At 47.2% G+C, this 17,913-nt stretch overlaps 1 protein-coding gene and 1 long non-coding RNA gene across 2 annotated transcripts in view; both read right to left on the reverse strand.

The window, feature by feature from the left end:
• LOC309856680 overlaps positions 1 to 11,224 on the reverse strand; it is a 45,909-nt gene extending 34,685 nt beyond the window's left edge. Inside the window, exon 1 of the long non-coding RNA XR_014307318.1 lies at positions 11,070 to 11,224. This is a non-coding gene — a long non-coding RNA (uncharacterized lncRNA). The remainder of the gene's footprint in view (positions 1 to 11,069) is intronic.
• A 2,098-nt stretch (positions 11,225 to 13,322) lies between these two features.
• On the reverse strand, positions 13,323 to 17,427 carry USP27X (ubiquitin specific peptidase 27 X-linked). Its single transcript, XM_082716588.1, has one exon. It carries the CDS (start codon positions 15,545 to 15,547, stop codon positions 14,231 to 14,233), a length of 1,317 nt encoding a protein of 438 aa, XP_082572714.1. The 5' UTR covers positions 15,548 to 17,427; the 3' UTR covers positions 13,323 to 14,230.
• Positions 17,428 to 17,913: the final 486 nt, after the last annotated feature.

A 17,913-nucleotide genomic window follows, 5' to 3' on the forward strand; every position in this document is an offset into this window, starting at 1 on the left:
CATCTTTTGTTAGATATCCCTTCAAAACCTTATGCATTTTGTTGCTTAAAGTTTAAAAAAAATTTTCTAATAGGTGGTAGCTCGTAGGTAAGCATGCTTAATTTTTGTTTACTGATCTTGTCTCTAGCAACACAGTTGCACTCTCTATTATTAGTTCTTCTAGTCTGTTGCAAACTCTCTTGAATGAGGTGATGTTAATGCCCTGTCCCATACCACTTGGCCCATATTTGGGTTCCTCTACAACTGTGGTAGAAAGTTTTTGTCAAGTTGACTGCTTTCCACTTGAAGGGGATGACCCTAAACTGATGGATGGAAACACAAAATGTGGCGAATACATGCACTGGAACATCATTCAGCTACAGAAGGAATGAAGTATTGATACACGCTAGAACATAGATGAATCTTGAAAACATGCAAAGTGAAAGAAGCGAGACGCAAAATGCCACATACTGTATGCTGCTATGCATAAGACATGTCCATAATGGGCAAATCCATAGAGCCAGGTTTTAGATTAATGGTTGCATGGAGTTGAGGGGAAAGGGGAATGGAGTGACTGCTAATGGACAGGGTCTCCTTTGGGGATGATAAAAATGTTCTGGGATTAGATAATGCTGATCGTTGTGTAATCCTGTGATTAAACTAAAATCCACCAAAGTGTACACTTTAAAAGGGGGGGTTATAAGATGTACATTCTGTCTCAATTAAAAAATGTAGATTATAACATAACATAATAAAAAAATAATAATAAATTAAAATGTAGATTATAATAATAGAATCTCAAAGAGTTGTTAAAATTCAAAGAGATAATGCGGGGTGCCAGTTAAGCCTCCCACTCTTGATTGGAGGGGTTCAGTGGGTTAAAGCCTCTGCCTTCGGCTCAGGTCATGGTCCCAGAGTCCTGCGATGGAGGCCCGCCGGCAGGCTCCCTGCTCAGCAGGGAGCCTACTTCCTCTCCTCTCTCTCTGCCTGCCTCTCTGCCTACTTGTGATCTCTGTCAAATAAATAAATAAAATCTTTTAAGAAAAAAAAGAGAGAAAGATAACGCATGTATAGGGTTTAGCACAATTCTTGACATTGTCATAAGCCCTCAATAAATTAAAGGGTCAGTTCCTTCCCCAGAAAAGAAGAAGCAATTAGACCCAGAATCTGCCTCCTCTCCCCCATCATCAGCCAGTCTCCCACCTCAGCAGAAGACTTGTATTTGTCCATATCTTTTAGACTTTCTATTTCTTCTTAAATAAGTTTTGCGAAGTTATATTTTCTAGAAAACTGTTCATCTATAATTTTATATTTATTGGTAGAAAGTTGTTTTTGGTGTTTTACAAAGATTTTATATACTTATTTGACAGAGAAATAGAGTGCAAGAGAGGGAATACAAGCAAGGGTAGTGGGAGAGGGAGAAGTAGGCTCGACGCTGAGCAGGGAGCCGTATATGCAGGGCTCTATCCTGGGACTCCAGGATCACGACAGGAGCCAAAGGCAGACGTTTAACCAACTGAGCCACCCAGGTGCCCCATTCAGTTGTAAATACTTCTTAATTCAGATTATGAATTGCCTTTAATCCATGAGTTATATACAAAAGTGTTTTTTAAACATTCCAAAGAACTTTTTACAAGTTTTTGCTGTTATGGTTGCTTTTTAGTTCTAACTTAATTTCATTGTAATCAGGGAAGGTACTCTGAATGAAACTAATGCCATGTATGTATTGAGACTTGTTTTCTAGCCTAGAATGTGGTTAGTATTCCAACTATGCTTGAAAAAAAATGCATGTATTAATACTTGGGTGCTAGGAAATATATATGGTGTGTGTAAAATATCATTAACCTTATTCCCTTTGCTGTACCTTTTATCCCATGAATTATTCATCCCCTAACTGGAAGCCTGTATCTCCCACTCTCTTTCATCTATTTTTGCCCATCCCCCATGCTCCTCTCTTCTGACAACCATCAGTTTGTTCCCTGTGTTTATAGATCTGATTCTGTTTGTTCATTCATTTGTTTTATTTTTTAGATTCCACATACAAGTGAGGTCATATGGTATTTGTCTTTCTCTGCCTGATTTATTTCATTTGGCATAACGCCCTCTAGCTCCATCCATATTGCTGCAAATGGCAAGATTTCATCCTTTTATGGCTGCATGATATTCCATCTCATATATATATGATGTTCCATTTCATATATATATGCCTTCTTCTTTTTCCATTCATTTATCAATGGACACTTGGGCTGCTTCCATATCTTGACTATTATAAATAGTGCTGTGATGCATATAGTAAAAAGCTTCTGCACAGAGAAGGAAACTATCCAACAAAACACAAAAACAACCTACTGAATGGGAAAAGATATTTGCAGATGATAGAGCTGATAAGGGGTTTATAGCTACAATATATAAAGAACCTACAGAACTTCACACCAAAAAACCCAAATAATCTCATTAAAAATGGGCAGAGATCTGCCTGCTCCAGAGCCCTGACCAGGATGCATGCCTGCCACTTCTGTTCTCCCCCTGCAGACCCGGCAGCTGCACTGGAGAGTGGGGGGCAGGTGGCTGGAGAGGAGTAGATGTTGCTGGCAAGGACAGTACTGGAAAGCATGGCCCCTATCATGAAGGTGCTGCTCCCTGTGTAGCTAAAGCAGCTCCCCAGGGGCGTCTGGGTGGCTCAGCCAGTTAAGCCTCCCACTCTTGATTTTGGCTCAGGTCACAATCTCATGGGGGACACGTGCTTCTCTCCTTCCACCCCTCTGTGTGCTCTCTCTTTCTCTCTCCCTCTCTTAAATAAATCTTTAAAAAAAAATCTTTAAAACAGCTCCCATCCCGAGAGCATTACCAGGTTCACCCAGCTCAGAGTTTTAGAATGGCTTCGATTATTGTCTTTCGTTGGTGTACTTGTACTACTTGGCTATCTTGCAATTTGTCCATTCCTCCAGAATCAAAAATGACAGAAGGATAGCTTGATTCATCTTAATATACAAAAGGAAAGTCCCAAGATGATGACTTGTGTCTTTTTTTTCTAAGTTTTTTTTTTTTTTTTTTATTGAGAGTGAGAGAGAGAGTACAGAGGGAGAGGGAGAAGCAGACTCTCCACTGAGCATAGACCCACACGCAGAACTTGATCCCAGGATCCTGAGATCGTGACCTGAGCTGAAGGCAGATACTAAACCGAATGAGTCATCCAGGTGCCCCAAAGATTTGTGTCTTACTAAAACAGCTTATTGTGGGTTTTAGTGTTCAAAGACTTTCCTGCCTGTGATGGTTCACGTAATCAACACAAGGAATTGACAGAAGACAACATGGCACTTCTTATACTGAAGAAGAAAGAAGTGCAACAGTTATGAATTAGGATTGAATCCAGTTGTGTGCTGTAAAATCTTTTAACGGTATGTTTTTATTCTTTGTGTAGAGGATGTCTTCTTTCAAATGGTGGTCTTAATTATTGCTATTGGTTGAGTAACTGTGTCTGCTAGTTTATTTTCTTGCTACACTATTGTTTATATTTGATACCTTGTATATTCTGTCACTTACATAGAAACTAAGTTGTACAACCCAATCATTCTTACTTCAAAGACTTAATGTATCTTCCTAAATAAAACCAACACTCTTGGCCTTAACTGACCGAGAAAAATCTGAGTTTTGACAATGAATCCAAAGCTATTCCTTTGAATATCAGTATTATCAATAGAATCTATACTTAAAATTTTTCTCCCTGTGGGGCGCCTGGGTGGCTCAGTTGGTTAATAGACTGACTTCAGCTCAGGTCATGAACCCGGAGTCCTGGGATCAAGTCCCTCATTGGGCTCCCTGCTTGGCAGGGAGTCTGCTTCTCCCTCTGACCTTATCCCTCTTGTGAGCGTGCGCGCTCTCTCTCTCTCATTCTCTCCCTCTTAAATAAATAAAATCTTTTTTTAAAAAACCTGTCTCCCTATGCTAGTAAATATATTATTTTTCAGTCTTCTTCTGTTTTGACCATTTGAAGTGATTTTTTTTCTTTGGCCTTCCACATACCATTCTTTTTAGATCAATAAGAAAAATACTCCTCTCAAGAATTATTTGAGGGGCATCTGGGTGGCTCAATTGGTTAAGCATCTGCCTGCCACTCAGGTCATGATCTTAGGGTCCTGGGATTGAGTCCCACATGGGGCTTCCTGCTCAGCAGGGAGTCTGCTTCTCCATCTCCCTCTGCCCCCTCCCCGCCCCCCACTTGTGCCCTTTCTCTTTCTCAAATAAATAAATAAAATCTTTAAAAAAAGAAGAAGAAGAAGAAGAAGAAGAAGAAGAATTTGAGTTTCAAAGCAATAAACACTTGGGGCACTTGGGTGGCTCTGTTCGTTAAATATCTGCCTTCAGCTCAGGTCATGATCCCAGGGTCTCAGGATTGAGCCCCACCTAGGGCTCCCTACTCAGTGTGGAGTCTGCTTCTCCCTCTCCCTCCACCCTTCCCCCTGCTTGTGCACGCTCTCTCTCTCCCTCTCTCACAAATAAAAAAATAAAAAAGATCTTTTAAAAAAAAGAAGATAAACACCTTGCTTTATAAAGATTGTGTCTAATAAGTGTTAATATCCCAATGTCAAAAGAGACTTCAACTGGGTATAGAAAGTTCCAAAAAGAAACAGTTATTTACATCACAAAATATTTATTTACTTTACAAAAGGCTTGTTTGTGTCTGTTTACGTGTGTGTTTTGTGCATGTATCTTGAACTCTTTGACTCAGTTGACAGGGTGGAGTGGGGTGGCAAGAATACTTATAATAAACTTAAGAGCTGAAGCTCAATTAGAAATAAACAAAATATATGTGAAATCATATTAAAATTATAAATAGCTCAGTGTTCAAAATTGCATACATTTTTTCTCTGTATAACAATGTAAGCCAATAAAACTCAAAATCCAAATAGTTTGCAAAATAAACTTACTGGAGAATCTTTTTAAAAAATAATAAATTGGGGCGCCTGGGTGGCTCAGTGGTTAAGCCGCTGCCTTCGGCTCAGGTCATGGTCTCAGGGTCCTGGGATCGAGTCCCGCATCGGGCTCTCTGCTCAGCAGGGAGCCTGCTTCCCTCTCTCTCTCTCTGCCTGCCTCTCCGACTACTTGTGATTTCTCTCTGTCAAATAAATAGATAAAATCTTTAAAAAAAAAAAATAATAAATTAATAATTTCAAATGGGCAGAGGACCTGAATAAACATTTTTTCCAAAGAAGACATCCAGATGACTAACAGACACATGAAAAGATGTCCAACATCATTAATCACCATGGAAAGGCAAATCAAAATTGCAACAAGATATCACCTTACACCTGTCAGAATGGCTAGAATCGAAAACATAAGAAACAAGTGCCCGGGAGGATGTAGAGAAAAAGAAACCCTCGTGCTCTCTTGGTGGGAATGTAAATTGGTGCAGTCATTGGGGAAAATAGTATGGAGGTTCCTCAAAAAAATTAAAAATAAAAATACCGGGGGTGCCTGGGTGGCTCAGTGGGTTAAAGCCTCTGCCTTGGGCTCAGGTCATGATCCCAGGGTCTTGGGATCAAGCCCCACATCAGGATCTCTGCTCAGCAGGGAGCCTGCTTTCCCCTCTCTCTCTGCCTGCCTCTCTGCCTACTTGTGATCTCTGCATGTCAAATAAATAAATAAAAATCTTAAAAATAAAAATACCACATGAACCTATAATCCCACTACTGGGTATCTACCCAAAGAAAACGAAAACACCAATTCAAAAAGACATATGCATCCCCTCCTCTTGTTTTCCCCTTACTTTTAAGCAAGAGACTTCTGCTTGGTGCCAAGGCAGTCTTTTGTACAATTTCTCTAGGATTGTCGGGCCAGAGAGCTGTTGCATTCTGGTTTGCCCTTATGTGGCTGACGTAGGCCCTTGGAGGTATCAGCTCATTGTGGAGAGGTTCTCTTATTAAACTCCAACCCTGGGCTGGCCCTAAGCCTTAAGTCCTCTCTCCCTGTCTAGCTCTGTGTGGCCACTGAATCAAAGCTCAGGTGAGTGATGGAGGCAAACACCCTCAGAGCAAATTGGCTCTGGCGGGGGGGGGGGTGCCCATATTCTGCTTACTTGTGTGGTTACAAGCTTTCATCTCAATTTGGCCTAGAAGTTTCCCTCTGTCCTATCAGCTCATCAGGACCTTTAAATTGGTTTTGAAAGATTTTATGCAGCATATTCCATTACTTCAACAGGCAAGTCGAACCAAAGAACCAAGCCTGCCATTGCCAGAAATTAGAAGCCCATATCCTTAAATGTTTAAATGTTTATACTTGACTTAACAAGGTCTGAATTCAGGCAATGCCCATACCTTTCTCACAAACAATACGAGAGCTTTAAAATGCTTTAAATATTAATAGCCTCCTGCTGTCTTAGATGTTTTTTGCTCCAATGTTTTTGGTGCCAGCTTGTTTTTATATCTCCAGCTCATTCGACATTATTACTGTTTCATACACCTAATGCTTACTCAGATTTCCACATATTTACCAATTTTTGTTCACTATTCCTTGCCACCTATTCACCCCTTCTACCTGATTTCAATTTCCTTCTTCCTGAAGTGTATCTTTCAATAGTTATTTTTAAAATAAGTTCTCTCTTTTTTTAAAGATTTTATTTATTTATTTGAGAGAGAGAGAGAGTGAGTGATAGAAAGCATGAGAAGGAAGAAGGTAAGAGGGAGGGGCGCCTGGGTGGCTCAGTGGGTTAAGCCGCTGCCTTCAGCTCAGGTCATGATCCCAGGGTCCTGGGATTGAGTATTTATCGGGCTCTCTGCTCAGCAGGGAGCCTGCTTCCTCCTCTCTCTCTGCCTGCCTCTCTGCCTACTTGTGATCTCTGTCTGTCAAATAAATAAATAAAATTTAAAAAAAAAAAAAAGAAGGTCAAAGGGAGAAGCAGATTCTGCATGGAGCTGGAAGCCCATTGCAGGATAGGACTTGATCTGTTGCTCAGCCAACTGAGCCATCCGGGTGTCCTTCTTTCAATGGTTATTTAATGACAGTCTATTATTGCTAAACTTGTTTAGGTTGGTTGGTTAGTTGGTTTTTTTTTTTTTTTAATCTCTTTATTTCCCTCTCAGAAAAAGAGAGAGAGAAAGAGAGAAATCGTTCCCATCAGGATTTCTCTCCAATTTTTTAGAAGACTTTATTTATTTATTTGACAGCGAGACGGGGAACAAAAGCAGGGGGAGTGGGAGAGGGAGAAGCAGATTCCCCACCAAGCAGGGAACCCCATGCGTAGCTTCATCCCAGGTCGCTGGGATCACGTAAGGCAGCTGCTTAACGACTGAGTCAGCCAGGCGTCCCCATCAGGATTTCTTGGGAATGCTCATTTTACTCCTTGTGGCAACTGGTGACTCTCCTTTACCGCGGCACCATTTCTTTCTAAGTACAAGATTTCTCTTGTCTGTTTCTGAACCCCTATCCCGCAGCTCTGGTCTTTTTCCGTGAGGTTCCACCTGCCCTGGGCTGTAAAGAGGTACAATATTTGGCTCTTGCTGGGGTTCTAGAGGTTTGAATGCTTCTGCTCCCGTTTTTATTTTAATCTTCCAGCACATGGTTTCCATAACACACAACAGGGTGCGCTTAGACCCCCACATCCACATACAATGTAAGCCTAGGATTTTGATTTCTCATGGTGGCTTTGGAGAAAGCGTATGTCTTTTCATTGCTCACTTTCCAAACACGTTGTGATAGACAGAGCTGCCACAGGCTTTATTGTGAGGTTTGAGTCACAGCTTCTCTGGTGGATTTGAGGTGGAGTTGCCAGTACCCACGTGGGCTTTAGCTTCTCATCTCTAAGCCCCCGCCCCTAGGGACCAACACCAGGATGGGCGACTACAATGTCTGCTTTCAATAACTAGCCTGGTTTTAATTTTTCCTTATTGTTTCTCTGCAGATTTTACTTTTTTTTCACGGTCAGCTATAAATGCAAACTTTTGTTATGATGTATCTCGTGTTACTATATGTTCAGAGTTAGTGAGTGCTGTTTGTTGGCTCCATGGTCAAAGGAGTGAGATTGATACAAAGCGAAGGTCAAGCAAAGCTTTATTTTGCACCAAGCATCAAGAATCAAACTGACCGGCCAGGGACGTCTCTTGCAAAGAGGCGACCATCCTCTGCCTTATAGACTAGCTTTTATAGAGCAAAGGCCATGTGGTTGGGCCTGGCCACGCACAGGTGACCAATGAAATTGTAACACAGAGAAAGCTGCACAGTCCTGCTAGGTCACACATAAGTGACCAATTGAATTACAATTTACTCTATAGTAGATATTTGAATTAGCCTATTACCTTGGTCAGAATGGGCGCCCAAAAGTCACCCAAAGGGCGGGGCCCATACTCCTTGGTAGCTAGGAGACAGTATGTGCCCCCACTGACTGAATGCCTCCACTTGGCCTGACCCATCTTTGTATTTGGGCTTTGTTACCTGGGACTGGTTTCCAGGACTTGTTTTTAAGTAAGTTCCCTGAAGGGGGAGGGGCAGGGCCAGGATGGAGCTGCTCTAGCTAAATAGGCCCTTACACTGTTCATGTCATCTTAGTGTGCTCTCTTGCCAGAAAAAAAAATTCTTTATTCATATGACTTGGCACCTTATTTATAATTTTTTCCCTTATCACTTCCATCCTCATAAATCTGCACCTCTTTAAGTTCCAAGGAAACCAAGTCCCCCCCTGCCCAGGACCATCTAGTTTAAGGGCACACAGGAGGCCAGGTCTCCAGAGCACGGTGGGTTATTTCCCAGATACACCACCCATGTAGTTTAAAATACATCATTCCCTCAGGGTATTCAGCTCCTTAGCGCTGTGATTTTCAGCTTTTACAAATTTTAGGGGCAGAACTTTTTCTTCAAGTATTACTTGGAACCCCAAGATCTAAAATAAATAACAGGGGAGCTGCTCTGGTCAAAAGCGGGGTTAAGAGTTCCTGATTTTTACCAATGTACCCTCCTCCTTGTTCTTTGGGTGCTCTCCAAGGTGCGCACTGAAGCATCTTCACAGAGTCCTTGGGCTCCAAGGACCTCAGTGTGAAAGCGAACTGAACAGATGACTGGTTCTCGAAGCTCCATCCCAGAACCAGAGGCATCACCAGGCAATGTGTTAAAAATACAAATTCTTGGGGTGCCTGGGTGGCTCAGTCGTTAAGCGTCTGCCCCTGGCTCGGGTCATGATCCCAGGGCCCTGGGATCGAACCCCGCATCGGGCTCCCTGCTTGGCAGGAAGCCTGCTTCCCCCTCTCCCACTCCCCCTGCTTGTATTCCCTCTCTTGCTGTCTTTCTCTCTCTCTGTGTCAAATAGATAAATAAAATATTAAAAAAAGAACTACAAATTCTAGAGTCCCACCTCCCAGATCCACTGAAATCATAAATTTTGGAGGCAGGACCCAATAATCTATGTATTAAGCCCTTCAGGTGACTCTGCTGCCCATATAAATTTGAGGATTTACCAGAATAGGCATCCCATCCAGGAGCTATTGGACTGGGGCTGGGGTCCAAGATTATTAAACAGAACAGGGCCCAAGAGCAACATTTCTGGGGCAAATTATCCCAAGATTCTCTGGAAGACTGTTTTCTGTCCACCATCTTCTTATACCTGAGATTAGACACACTCTCAAGGTCCAACTTTGCAATGGCCTAGGTCACTTTGAATGGATTCAGTATATCAGCAATCACTAGGAGGAGTATGGATTCTCACTTTTAGCTCATTAGACAGAAAGAGTGACACTCCCCAGAATTTTTCTTGACAAAAGGACTTCAGATCTGAAGCCCCTAAAATGTTGAGTAAAAGAAGCCAGACACAAAAGTATACAAACTGAACAATTCCATTTATAGAAGTCATATTAAAAAAAAAAAAAAAGCAACTCTCGGGTACTACATCTACAGTGGAAGAAGTCAGGATAGGGATTCCTCTTTGGGGTTATTATTGACTAGAAGGAAGCAGAAGTGGGGCCTCACTATGGCAATGTTCTGTTTCTTGACCTTGATGTTGTTTGCAGGGATCTGTTCATTTCCTAGAAATGCATTGAATTGTACCCTTATGTTCCTAGAAATGCATTGAATTGTACCCTTATGATACATGCATTCTCCTATATAATTGATACATTTTAATACAAGAGTTTTAAAATGGTATCAGATCACCTGCCTGGAAAGGTCAGTGTGTAATGACATATAGCTGTGGGCCCTGACCTTCATAGTCTCAGAGGACAGGGCCTTCACTTCCGGGTGTGAATATACATTTGGCGAAAATAGAGGTGTCTGGCTTCCACTCTACTGCATTATGAGAACACGAGTTGTAATGGGGGCCACTCTGTTTTTTCTTGATTGGAAAAGACCTCTTGGTTGATGGCATCCCTGATCAGGATTCCCCGTGGATGGGGAAGAAGTGAGGCAGTTGCATATGTGAACTGTGGGCCAGAGTAAGTCTCAGCATTTGGCTACTCCAGGAAATTGGAAGTTGGTGGGGTCCTGAATTTTCAACCAGGTTAGGCCAAAAAAACTGTGGGAGGCATGTACAAGGGGTGAAAGGGAAGGGCCGCATTGTTTGGTCCCTCATTCTGAGCTCTCTGAGTGGATAAGAACCCCCTTCGTGAGCACTCATCTGCCGTCTGTGCCCTTCGGGGCCCAGATCATAAATCTATATGTGAACCAAGTTCCCCTGGCCTTCCCAGCTTGTGCAAGTAGATGGAGTCGAAGTTAAACATTAGCTTGAGTTTCACCAGCTCTAGCCCACATTTGCTCACACCGGAATCCCAGCCGTCACGTAAAATAGCCCAGATGTGTCTGAAAGTCACCCATAAGTCACAACCCCATCTGTTGTTGACCTAATCCATGTTTTTCCTTACTTAGTCTGGGCCCCAGCTTCCTGCCCGCTGCCCCCGAGGCTGTTTAAGAACTCACCCCTTCCCTGCCCCCATCCCCACTGCTGCTGAGGAGTGGGGCAGGGGGGGCAGGGAACATTGATAAAGGCTAAAGGTGTCAAGGGCATTCCGTTCTGGTCTCCCCCCCACCCCCGCCAAGAAGACCCCACCACAGCGGTACCCACCCAAGGGGCCAGACATGCTTGACTCTCCACTGGAAATCAAGGTAACACATACCTGCCTAATACACTGGTGCCCCGGGTCCCACGGTGGTGTGATCCGCAAGCGAGCCCTGGCTGATGCTATTACATTCAGTGGCTGTTTGGGGGTTGGTGACAGGTAGGGGTGAAGGGCTGGGCTTGAATGGCTCCACTGTTGCTGAGGGACAATGGTGTTTCCTAGAGGTGTGTGCTTCCATTAGGAAGGGCCAGGCACAGCTGCTCCCTCTGGTGGTCGTGCTTTGCACCAGCGGAGACAGGTGGGTCAGCCCCAGCCTGTTCGCGCCATTCCTAGCTCCTAGGACTATTCCTGAGTGCAGGGTACTTAAGACACTTTCTGTGTCAGACAAACCCAAAATGAGGAAAAGTCTATTAAAAATGCTAATGCAATACAAGACAAAGTAAGTTTGTGGAAGTGTTCCAGACTGGAGGAGGCTAAAGAGACATGACAACTAAAAGCAATACCTCACTCTAGACCAGATCCTATGATGGAGAGGGGAGCGCTGTTAAGGAGGTCTTTGGGCCAACAGACAAAACTGAAGTACAGACAGGAGATCAGATAATAGTATTGGACCAGTGTTAATTTTTTTTAAATTTTATTATTTATCTGAGAGAGAACGAAAGCAAGAGAGATCACAGAGGCAGAGGGAGAAGCAGACTCTCCACTGAGCAGGGAGCCCGATGTGGGGACTCGATCCCAGGCCCCCGGGATAATGACCTGAGCCGAAGGCAGTCGCTCAACAAACTGAGCCACCCAGGCACCCCTAGATCAATGTTAAATTTACTGATGCTCTTAACTATATACCGTGATGTAGAGAACATGCCCATTGGTAGGCAATGCATGCTGAGGTACATTAGGCACAAAGGGCTACGATGCATGTAACTTACCATCATATGGTCCAGACACACACACACACACACACTTACTTAGGAGTGTGCATACGTGTTAGCAATCAGTGAATCTGGTAAAGGGTATACAGATGTTTGCTATACTATTTTTACTTTTGCCACTTAGCCCTGGGTTTAAACCATTTCCAACTAAACAAGCTGAAAAATGCAAAAGAGAGTTTCTGCAAGCAGAGGTTGGTGGCACATGGCTTCCTGAGCTCTTCCTGTGACAGAGATGAGGAGTGAGGACATGGCTGTCTTCCCAAGAGGTGGTCAGATACCCTGCATTAAGTTGCCAAGCGACACCTGAGGCCTCTCATTGTTTGATCTCCCCCATCCTACAAGATACCAAAAATAACACTTTTGACATATTCTCCTGAAGGATCATGGGCCCCGGGTGTTGGCAAAAATTCGGTTATGAAAGGAAGGTGTATTGCTTCATTGAGTCACCCAGTTAAGTATTTTGACTATCTCTTACTCTGGGCCAGGGCCGAGTATGCAGCCCCAGGTACGAGAAGAGCCACAACCCCTGTCCTAAAGAAAAATCTGTGATCCCACTGGGGATGCACCCACAACCACAGAAATAAATCTGTATTCTCAAAGGAGTGGACCAGAAAGTAGATTTGGGAAGCCCCAGGGGTGAGGGTGGGGGGCCAGCCTTTTACCAGAACTAGTGGATCCAAACCCCATGGGTCTGATCCAGTTTCCCTCCCCCCAAGATTTTCTAGGTTATAGGTCCCTTTGTACCTGGCACTAGAGAGAAAATAAGGAAGCGCCAGTGCTCACCCCCTCCTGGGCACATCTCATCTGTCTTATCTGTTCTGGCTTAGAGACCAAGGTGCCACTCCATCGATATCCCTGGGCTGGCAGACCGGCGAGCTTTGGAAAATAGTCCTACGGATCTATGCCTGCAGGTGAATCTTATAGCCACAGGCATAATGCTCAGGGAAGGCAAGGGCCAGCAAACACACTCATGGGGAGGCCTGGCAGCATACTGGCCCTGAGAGTCCCATCACAAGGGTGCTGAGTCATGAAAACACGATGGTCTTCTAAATGGACGGAATGACTTTGGGAGACAGTTGGGGCACTCCTCCCCCTCCCCCCACCCCTGGCGTGGCACTGGTTGTAATGCGCTTATATGGGGACCATAGTTGACTCCATTGCCTTAGGGGTCCAGGTAGACAGGGTTGGAGGGTTATAAGTGTGTGTGTGTGTGTGTGTGTGTGTGTGAGAGAGAGAGAGAGAGAGAGAGAGAAAGACTGCACGTGACACGATGCATGTCCGTTCCATCCACGGTCTCGGGGAGGACTGATCCTCACCTCTGATGCATTCTGGTCCTGGTCCAAAGAAGTTTCAGATCCAACAAACGTTTACTGAGCCCCTACAAAGTTCCAAGCCTTTTACTTTATACTTTGACACATTTTATATCATTTAATCTTTAACAATAACCCTTTAAGGTAGGAATTATCTGCATTGTACAGATGAGAAAACAATCGCAAAGAGGTTCATTGATTTGCTCAAGTATATCATACAGCTTTTTTTTTTTTAACACTCACACACTATACTCTTAGCTGAGGCCTGTCTGTGCTGGTTGCTTATCTTACAGGATTTTTTTTTTTTTTTGTCTTCTCTACTTTTGGAGCAATCGCTCCCCTTATACAAGCCCCCTTCTTTCTTCTTCTTTCACTAGCCCCACGGGCTTTTCTTTTTTTTTTTTAATACTGCATTTAATAGCACAAAAAATCACGAATACAAAGAAACTGGCAAAGGTGTTTGTCAATGAGATATCCTTGCCTCCTCCACTTTTCCGCTTTCATACCCATACAGGTCATGGGCTGCATTTGTATACTTTTCTTTCCACCCACACCCCCATTGCCGAACATATAACTGTTATGTGATTGGTCAGTTGAAGCTGAAACACCCATGGAGAAAGATGTTTTACGGTTACAAGGGCACACACCCCCCCCACACCACCCCCCTCCCACCCCACACTTTACCACACAATCTTTTGGAGGAATATAGGATATGTACCAGTGTCGGGATTTCCCTGCTCCTGCCTTCCCTGCCTAGAGCATTCCTGCTCTTGAATTTTCCTTCAAGGGACTGCTTAGACTAGAGCCTCTTCTCCCGCCCCGTCTATTTCTCTTCCAACCAGGACCTCTCAGACACTGGGTACTGTTCAATTCTTACTCTGTTGGGCCCATGGGCCACACAAGTAGGTCCTTTAAATCTCGATGCCAGTTGTCGGACGGGTGTTGCCATCTCCCATGACAGGTAGGTCTGCGTATCGCTTCAGTAGGCTTGTGTACTCATTTCTTTCACTTTTTCTGACTCATGTTCCAGGACCTGTTTGTGATAGAACAGTAAATACCCTTCACTGTCCAGAACGTCCTTGATACTGGCCTTGGTGATGACGGCATCATCACACTTGAACCACTGGTCCTTGTGGTGCCGGATGAAGCTGGTGTAGTGGCCACTCTCCAAGGTTCCTTGGTGATTAACCACAGCAAACAAGGAATACTTATTCTCATCGTTTGCACTATTGGTTGGCAGCTGCAACTGTCCATTCATCCTGCTCTCTTTACTCGAGGCCATGAATGGTGTCATATCCAGCTCCAGAGGGAAGGATATGTAGGTAGTGATCTTGCGCCTCTGCTTGGCTGAGTGTTCAAACCGTTTGAAATGAAAACAGGCAACAACAGGTAACTTATTCATGGTGAGCTGTTTGGTAGATTCCTGGTAGCTTTGGCAACTACCACACTTGATTTTGGCACTACTTCCCAAGTGCTCTGGCCTCGTAAACCTTCGCAGGCAGTCCGTGAGGGTGGTGATTCCTGGCAGGTGGCTTTCCCCGTTCACACTGCTCTCCCTCCCTGGGCTCATGGGCCAGAAGGAGGTGCAAGAGCCAGGCAAGTCCAAACTGATGTCCCAGCATGGGTCTATGGTGGTGGAGACGCCATGGCAGGCTTGACAGGTGACATCGGACTGCAGGCCACCTGTGAAGATTTGGTCTATGATGCAGTTACAGTGGTTGGGATTGTTGGCGGCCTTCCCAGTGTCATCCCCTTTGCAGTGCCTGTGCAGGACATCTAAGGCCGCAATGAGGAACTCGTGGGCATCCTGTTGCCTGTATCCTGCTAAGTGACGGGCGTGTATCCATACCAGGTGCAGCAACTTGTAAGGAACGTGAGGAGACGGGTTTCCAGAGTACAGCTCCCGAAAAAGCGACGACATCTCACAGACCAGACACAACTCAGGGCTTGGCATTTCACATCTGTGCCGGTCAGAGAGGAAGAAATCTCTCAGGATGGGCGTGTGGGTGAGGGCCTGGACGATGCAGTTCATAAAGCACGTGTTGCCGAGATTGATCAGTCCTCTTAAGCCGATGGTGAAGCTTGACGTGATTCTTCTCCTCCTTGGGTTGTGTCCCAGCAGTTCTAACTCGGGTTTGGTTGTCTCCCAGGTCGGGTACTTCTCCCCGAGTCCCGGCACTGAACACTGCTGGTGAGAAACCTCAGTTGAGGTGGAGGCTTGTAATTTCAAAGCCTCTCCTTGCTCTTCTTTGGCAATTTGCTCAATGTCTTTGTCATATACATAGTCCTTACACATAAAGCAGTATATACCTCCATAATAAAGGTCTACGGCTAAGTTGTGCTGCTTCGTCTCAGCGTGCTCGTGAATGTGTTTCTCTGTGAAGCAGCCAAAGAAGACACAGGAAAGGCAAGAGTGAAGTCTGTTCAAATGGGTGCCACACACATGGCAGATGCACGACTTTGCCTTGCTTTTCCTGGTCTCTGGGGTTCCACACCACACGAAGCACTGGTAGATCACCCGCAGTTCCTGCCTCCAGTTCTCTCCCACCTTAAAGCTGTTCACGTGGGAACAGCCTGGTGGACCCACAGCGAAATCCACATCCAGGCATCCGCCCCCAGGGCCGCGCCGGGGCCGGGGCCGGGGCGGGGGCCGTGGCCTAGGCTGCGGCGGGGTACGGAGCCGGGTCTGTGGTCGTGGCCGGGGTCGGCGGCGGGGGGCACGACTGCGCCGCGGAGAGGGATCGGGGGCCCGTGGGGGGTCGGAGGGAAGGGTGGGGGGAGGAACCTCGTCGCTGCTGCCGCCACCGCCGCTCCGCGCTGGGTTCTCATCCTCCAGCTCCTGCTTCGGCTCCCCCTTCGGCTCCTGCTCCGCCTCCAGTACCGGCTCGGGTTCGGGCTCCAGCTTGAGCTCAAGCCGGCGGCCCGGACCCTCCGCGGTCTCCACCTTCCCGGCGGCGTCCACCTTCCCCGCCGCCTCCACCTTCCCCGCCGCCTCCACCTTCCCCTCCACCTTCGCCTCCGCCTCCACCTTCCTCTCCGCCTTCTCCGCCGTCTCCGCCGTCTCCGCCTCCTCTACCTCCTCCGCCTCCACTGGCGGCGGCTCCTCCCCCTGCTCGCAGGGCTCGGGCGGCCACTGGGCGTGGCGGCGCGGGGGCCACGCAGACCTGGGGTGTCCCCCGCCCGGCCTGAGGGAGCGCGGCGGCTGTGACAGCTGGACCCAAAAGGGACTTTCACTGAAGGAGGCGGCGGCGGAAGCAGGCGACGCCCCCCGGGAATCCTCCCGCCGTAGCCCCCTAGCGGAGGCCGCTCCGGCAGCCAGGCCCCGTTTCCTTTAATTCAGTATTTCCCAAACTTGCTTGTTCACGAGAATCACGTGGGGAGCGTGTTAAAATTACAGATTCCTCGGCTCCACCCGCAGACCTACTGAATCAGAATCGCGAAGGGAGGCGCTCCGGAACCTGTATCTTTAACTGGGGCCCGAGAGGATTCTTATGATCAGGCAAGTTTGGGAAACACAGCTCTAATTCATTGAGGCTGGCGGGAAGGGGGGCGGGGACCGCGCAGTCTCTTTAAGGCGCTTCCAGTTCTCGGCTCCAATCGCAGCTCTGACCCCCTTCATCGTCTCCTCCCCTCTCGTCGTCCTTCCCCTCGTCCATGCAGCTTCCCCCAGCACTGCGGGGCCAGGGACTGAGGAATCGCCAAGTCCAGAAACGTCTCTGGGGCTGCGAAATGGCCCCTCAGAAGCCAGGTCCTGAGGAACGGTCAGAGACCGTGATAGGCCATCATCTCCACAGCTGAGCCTGCCCCCAGCCCCGTGCCAGGCTCCCCTCCCACCCCGGGTTCTGCCCCTCCCGAGAAGGACGAAGCCCCAGGGCCAATCTGGGGACAGGCCTGGACCCCAGATCCCGAGGGGCCCAGCTCCCAAGGCCGCTGGGTCCGAGGAGGCACGTCCCTTTGCCCATCTTATCGGTGCTCTGCGGAATCTGCCTGCCCCTCACCTCCTCCTCGGGCTCCCAAGGCCGCGGGCGGGGGGCGGGGGCGGGCACGAGGAGGATTTGGCAGTCGGCCTTCTGGCCCAGGGAACGCTGAGCAGCCCGGGGGGCAGCGGGAGGGACAAGGCACCACGAGGCCGTGCCTACTGCCCGCACCTCCCCTACAGCTGAGAAAGGGGAAGACACCGCCCCAAGCCCCTTGAGGCTGGCAGAGCCCCGGGGCAGGGCGGGTGGGCTGCAGGTGGGAGTTGGGGAGGGGCGGGGGCGGTAGTGGAGCTGCTGGCAGGGGGAGGGGGTGGGCCTGGGTCTGGGGGCCTCGGAGAGCTCCTGCCCGCAGGGCTGCTGGCGCTTGGCCAAAGTGGCCACAGGTGCTGGTCCCAGGGAGTCAGGACAGAGCTGGAAAGGAGATAGCCAGTGTTCAAAGATCGAGAAGAGGGTGTTCTAGGAAGAGTCAGTTCCCTGAGTCCTGGGATGGCTGGCCTTGGCCCGGTATACACGGCCTGGCTCGTGGGGCCGTGCTAGCTGAGTATACCCTAGAGGACTTATGCTTGCTTAGCACTGGACATGGCCCCGCAGCCTGGCCCCTTCCTGAAAGGAGGAGGTGGTATCTAGGCCTCCCGGGGTTAGTGTCAGGAGTTGGTTGTCAAGAATTCGGAGCCCTGAAGGAGGA

Source organism: Mustela nivalis (genome assembly GCF_964662115.1).
Source record: "Mustela nivalis genome assembly, chromosome: X".
In the NCBI taxonomy this organism is placed as follows: Eukaryota; Metazoa; Chordata; class Mammalia; order Carnivora; family Mustelidae; genus Mustela; species Mustela nivalis.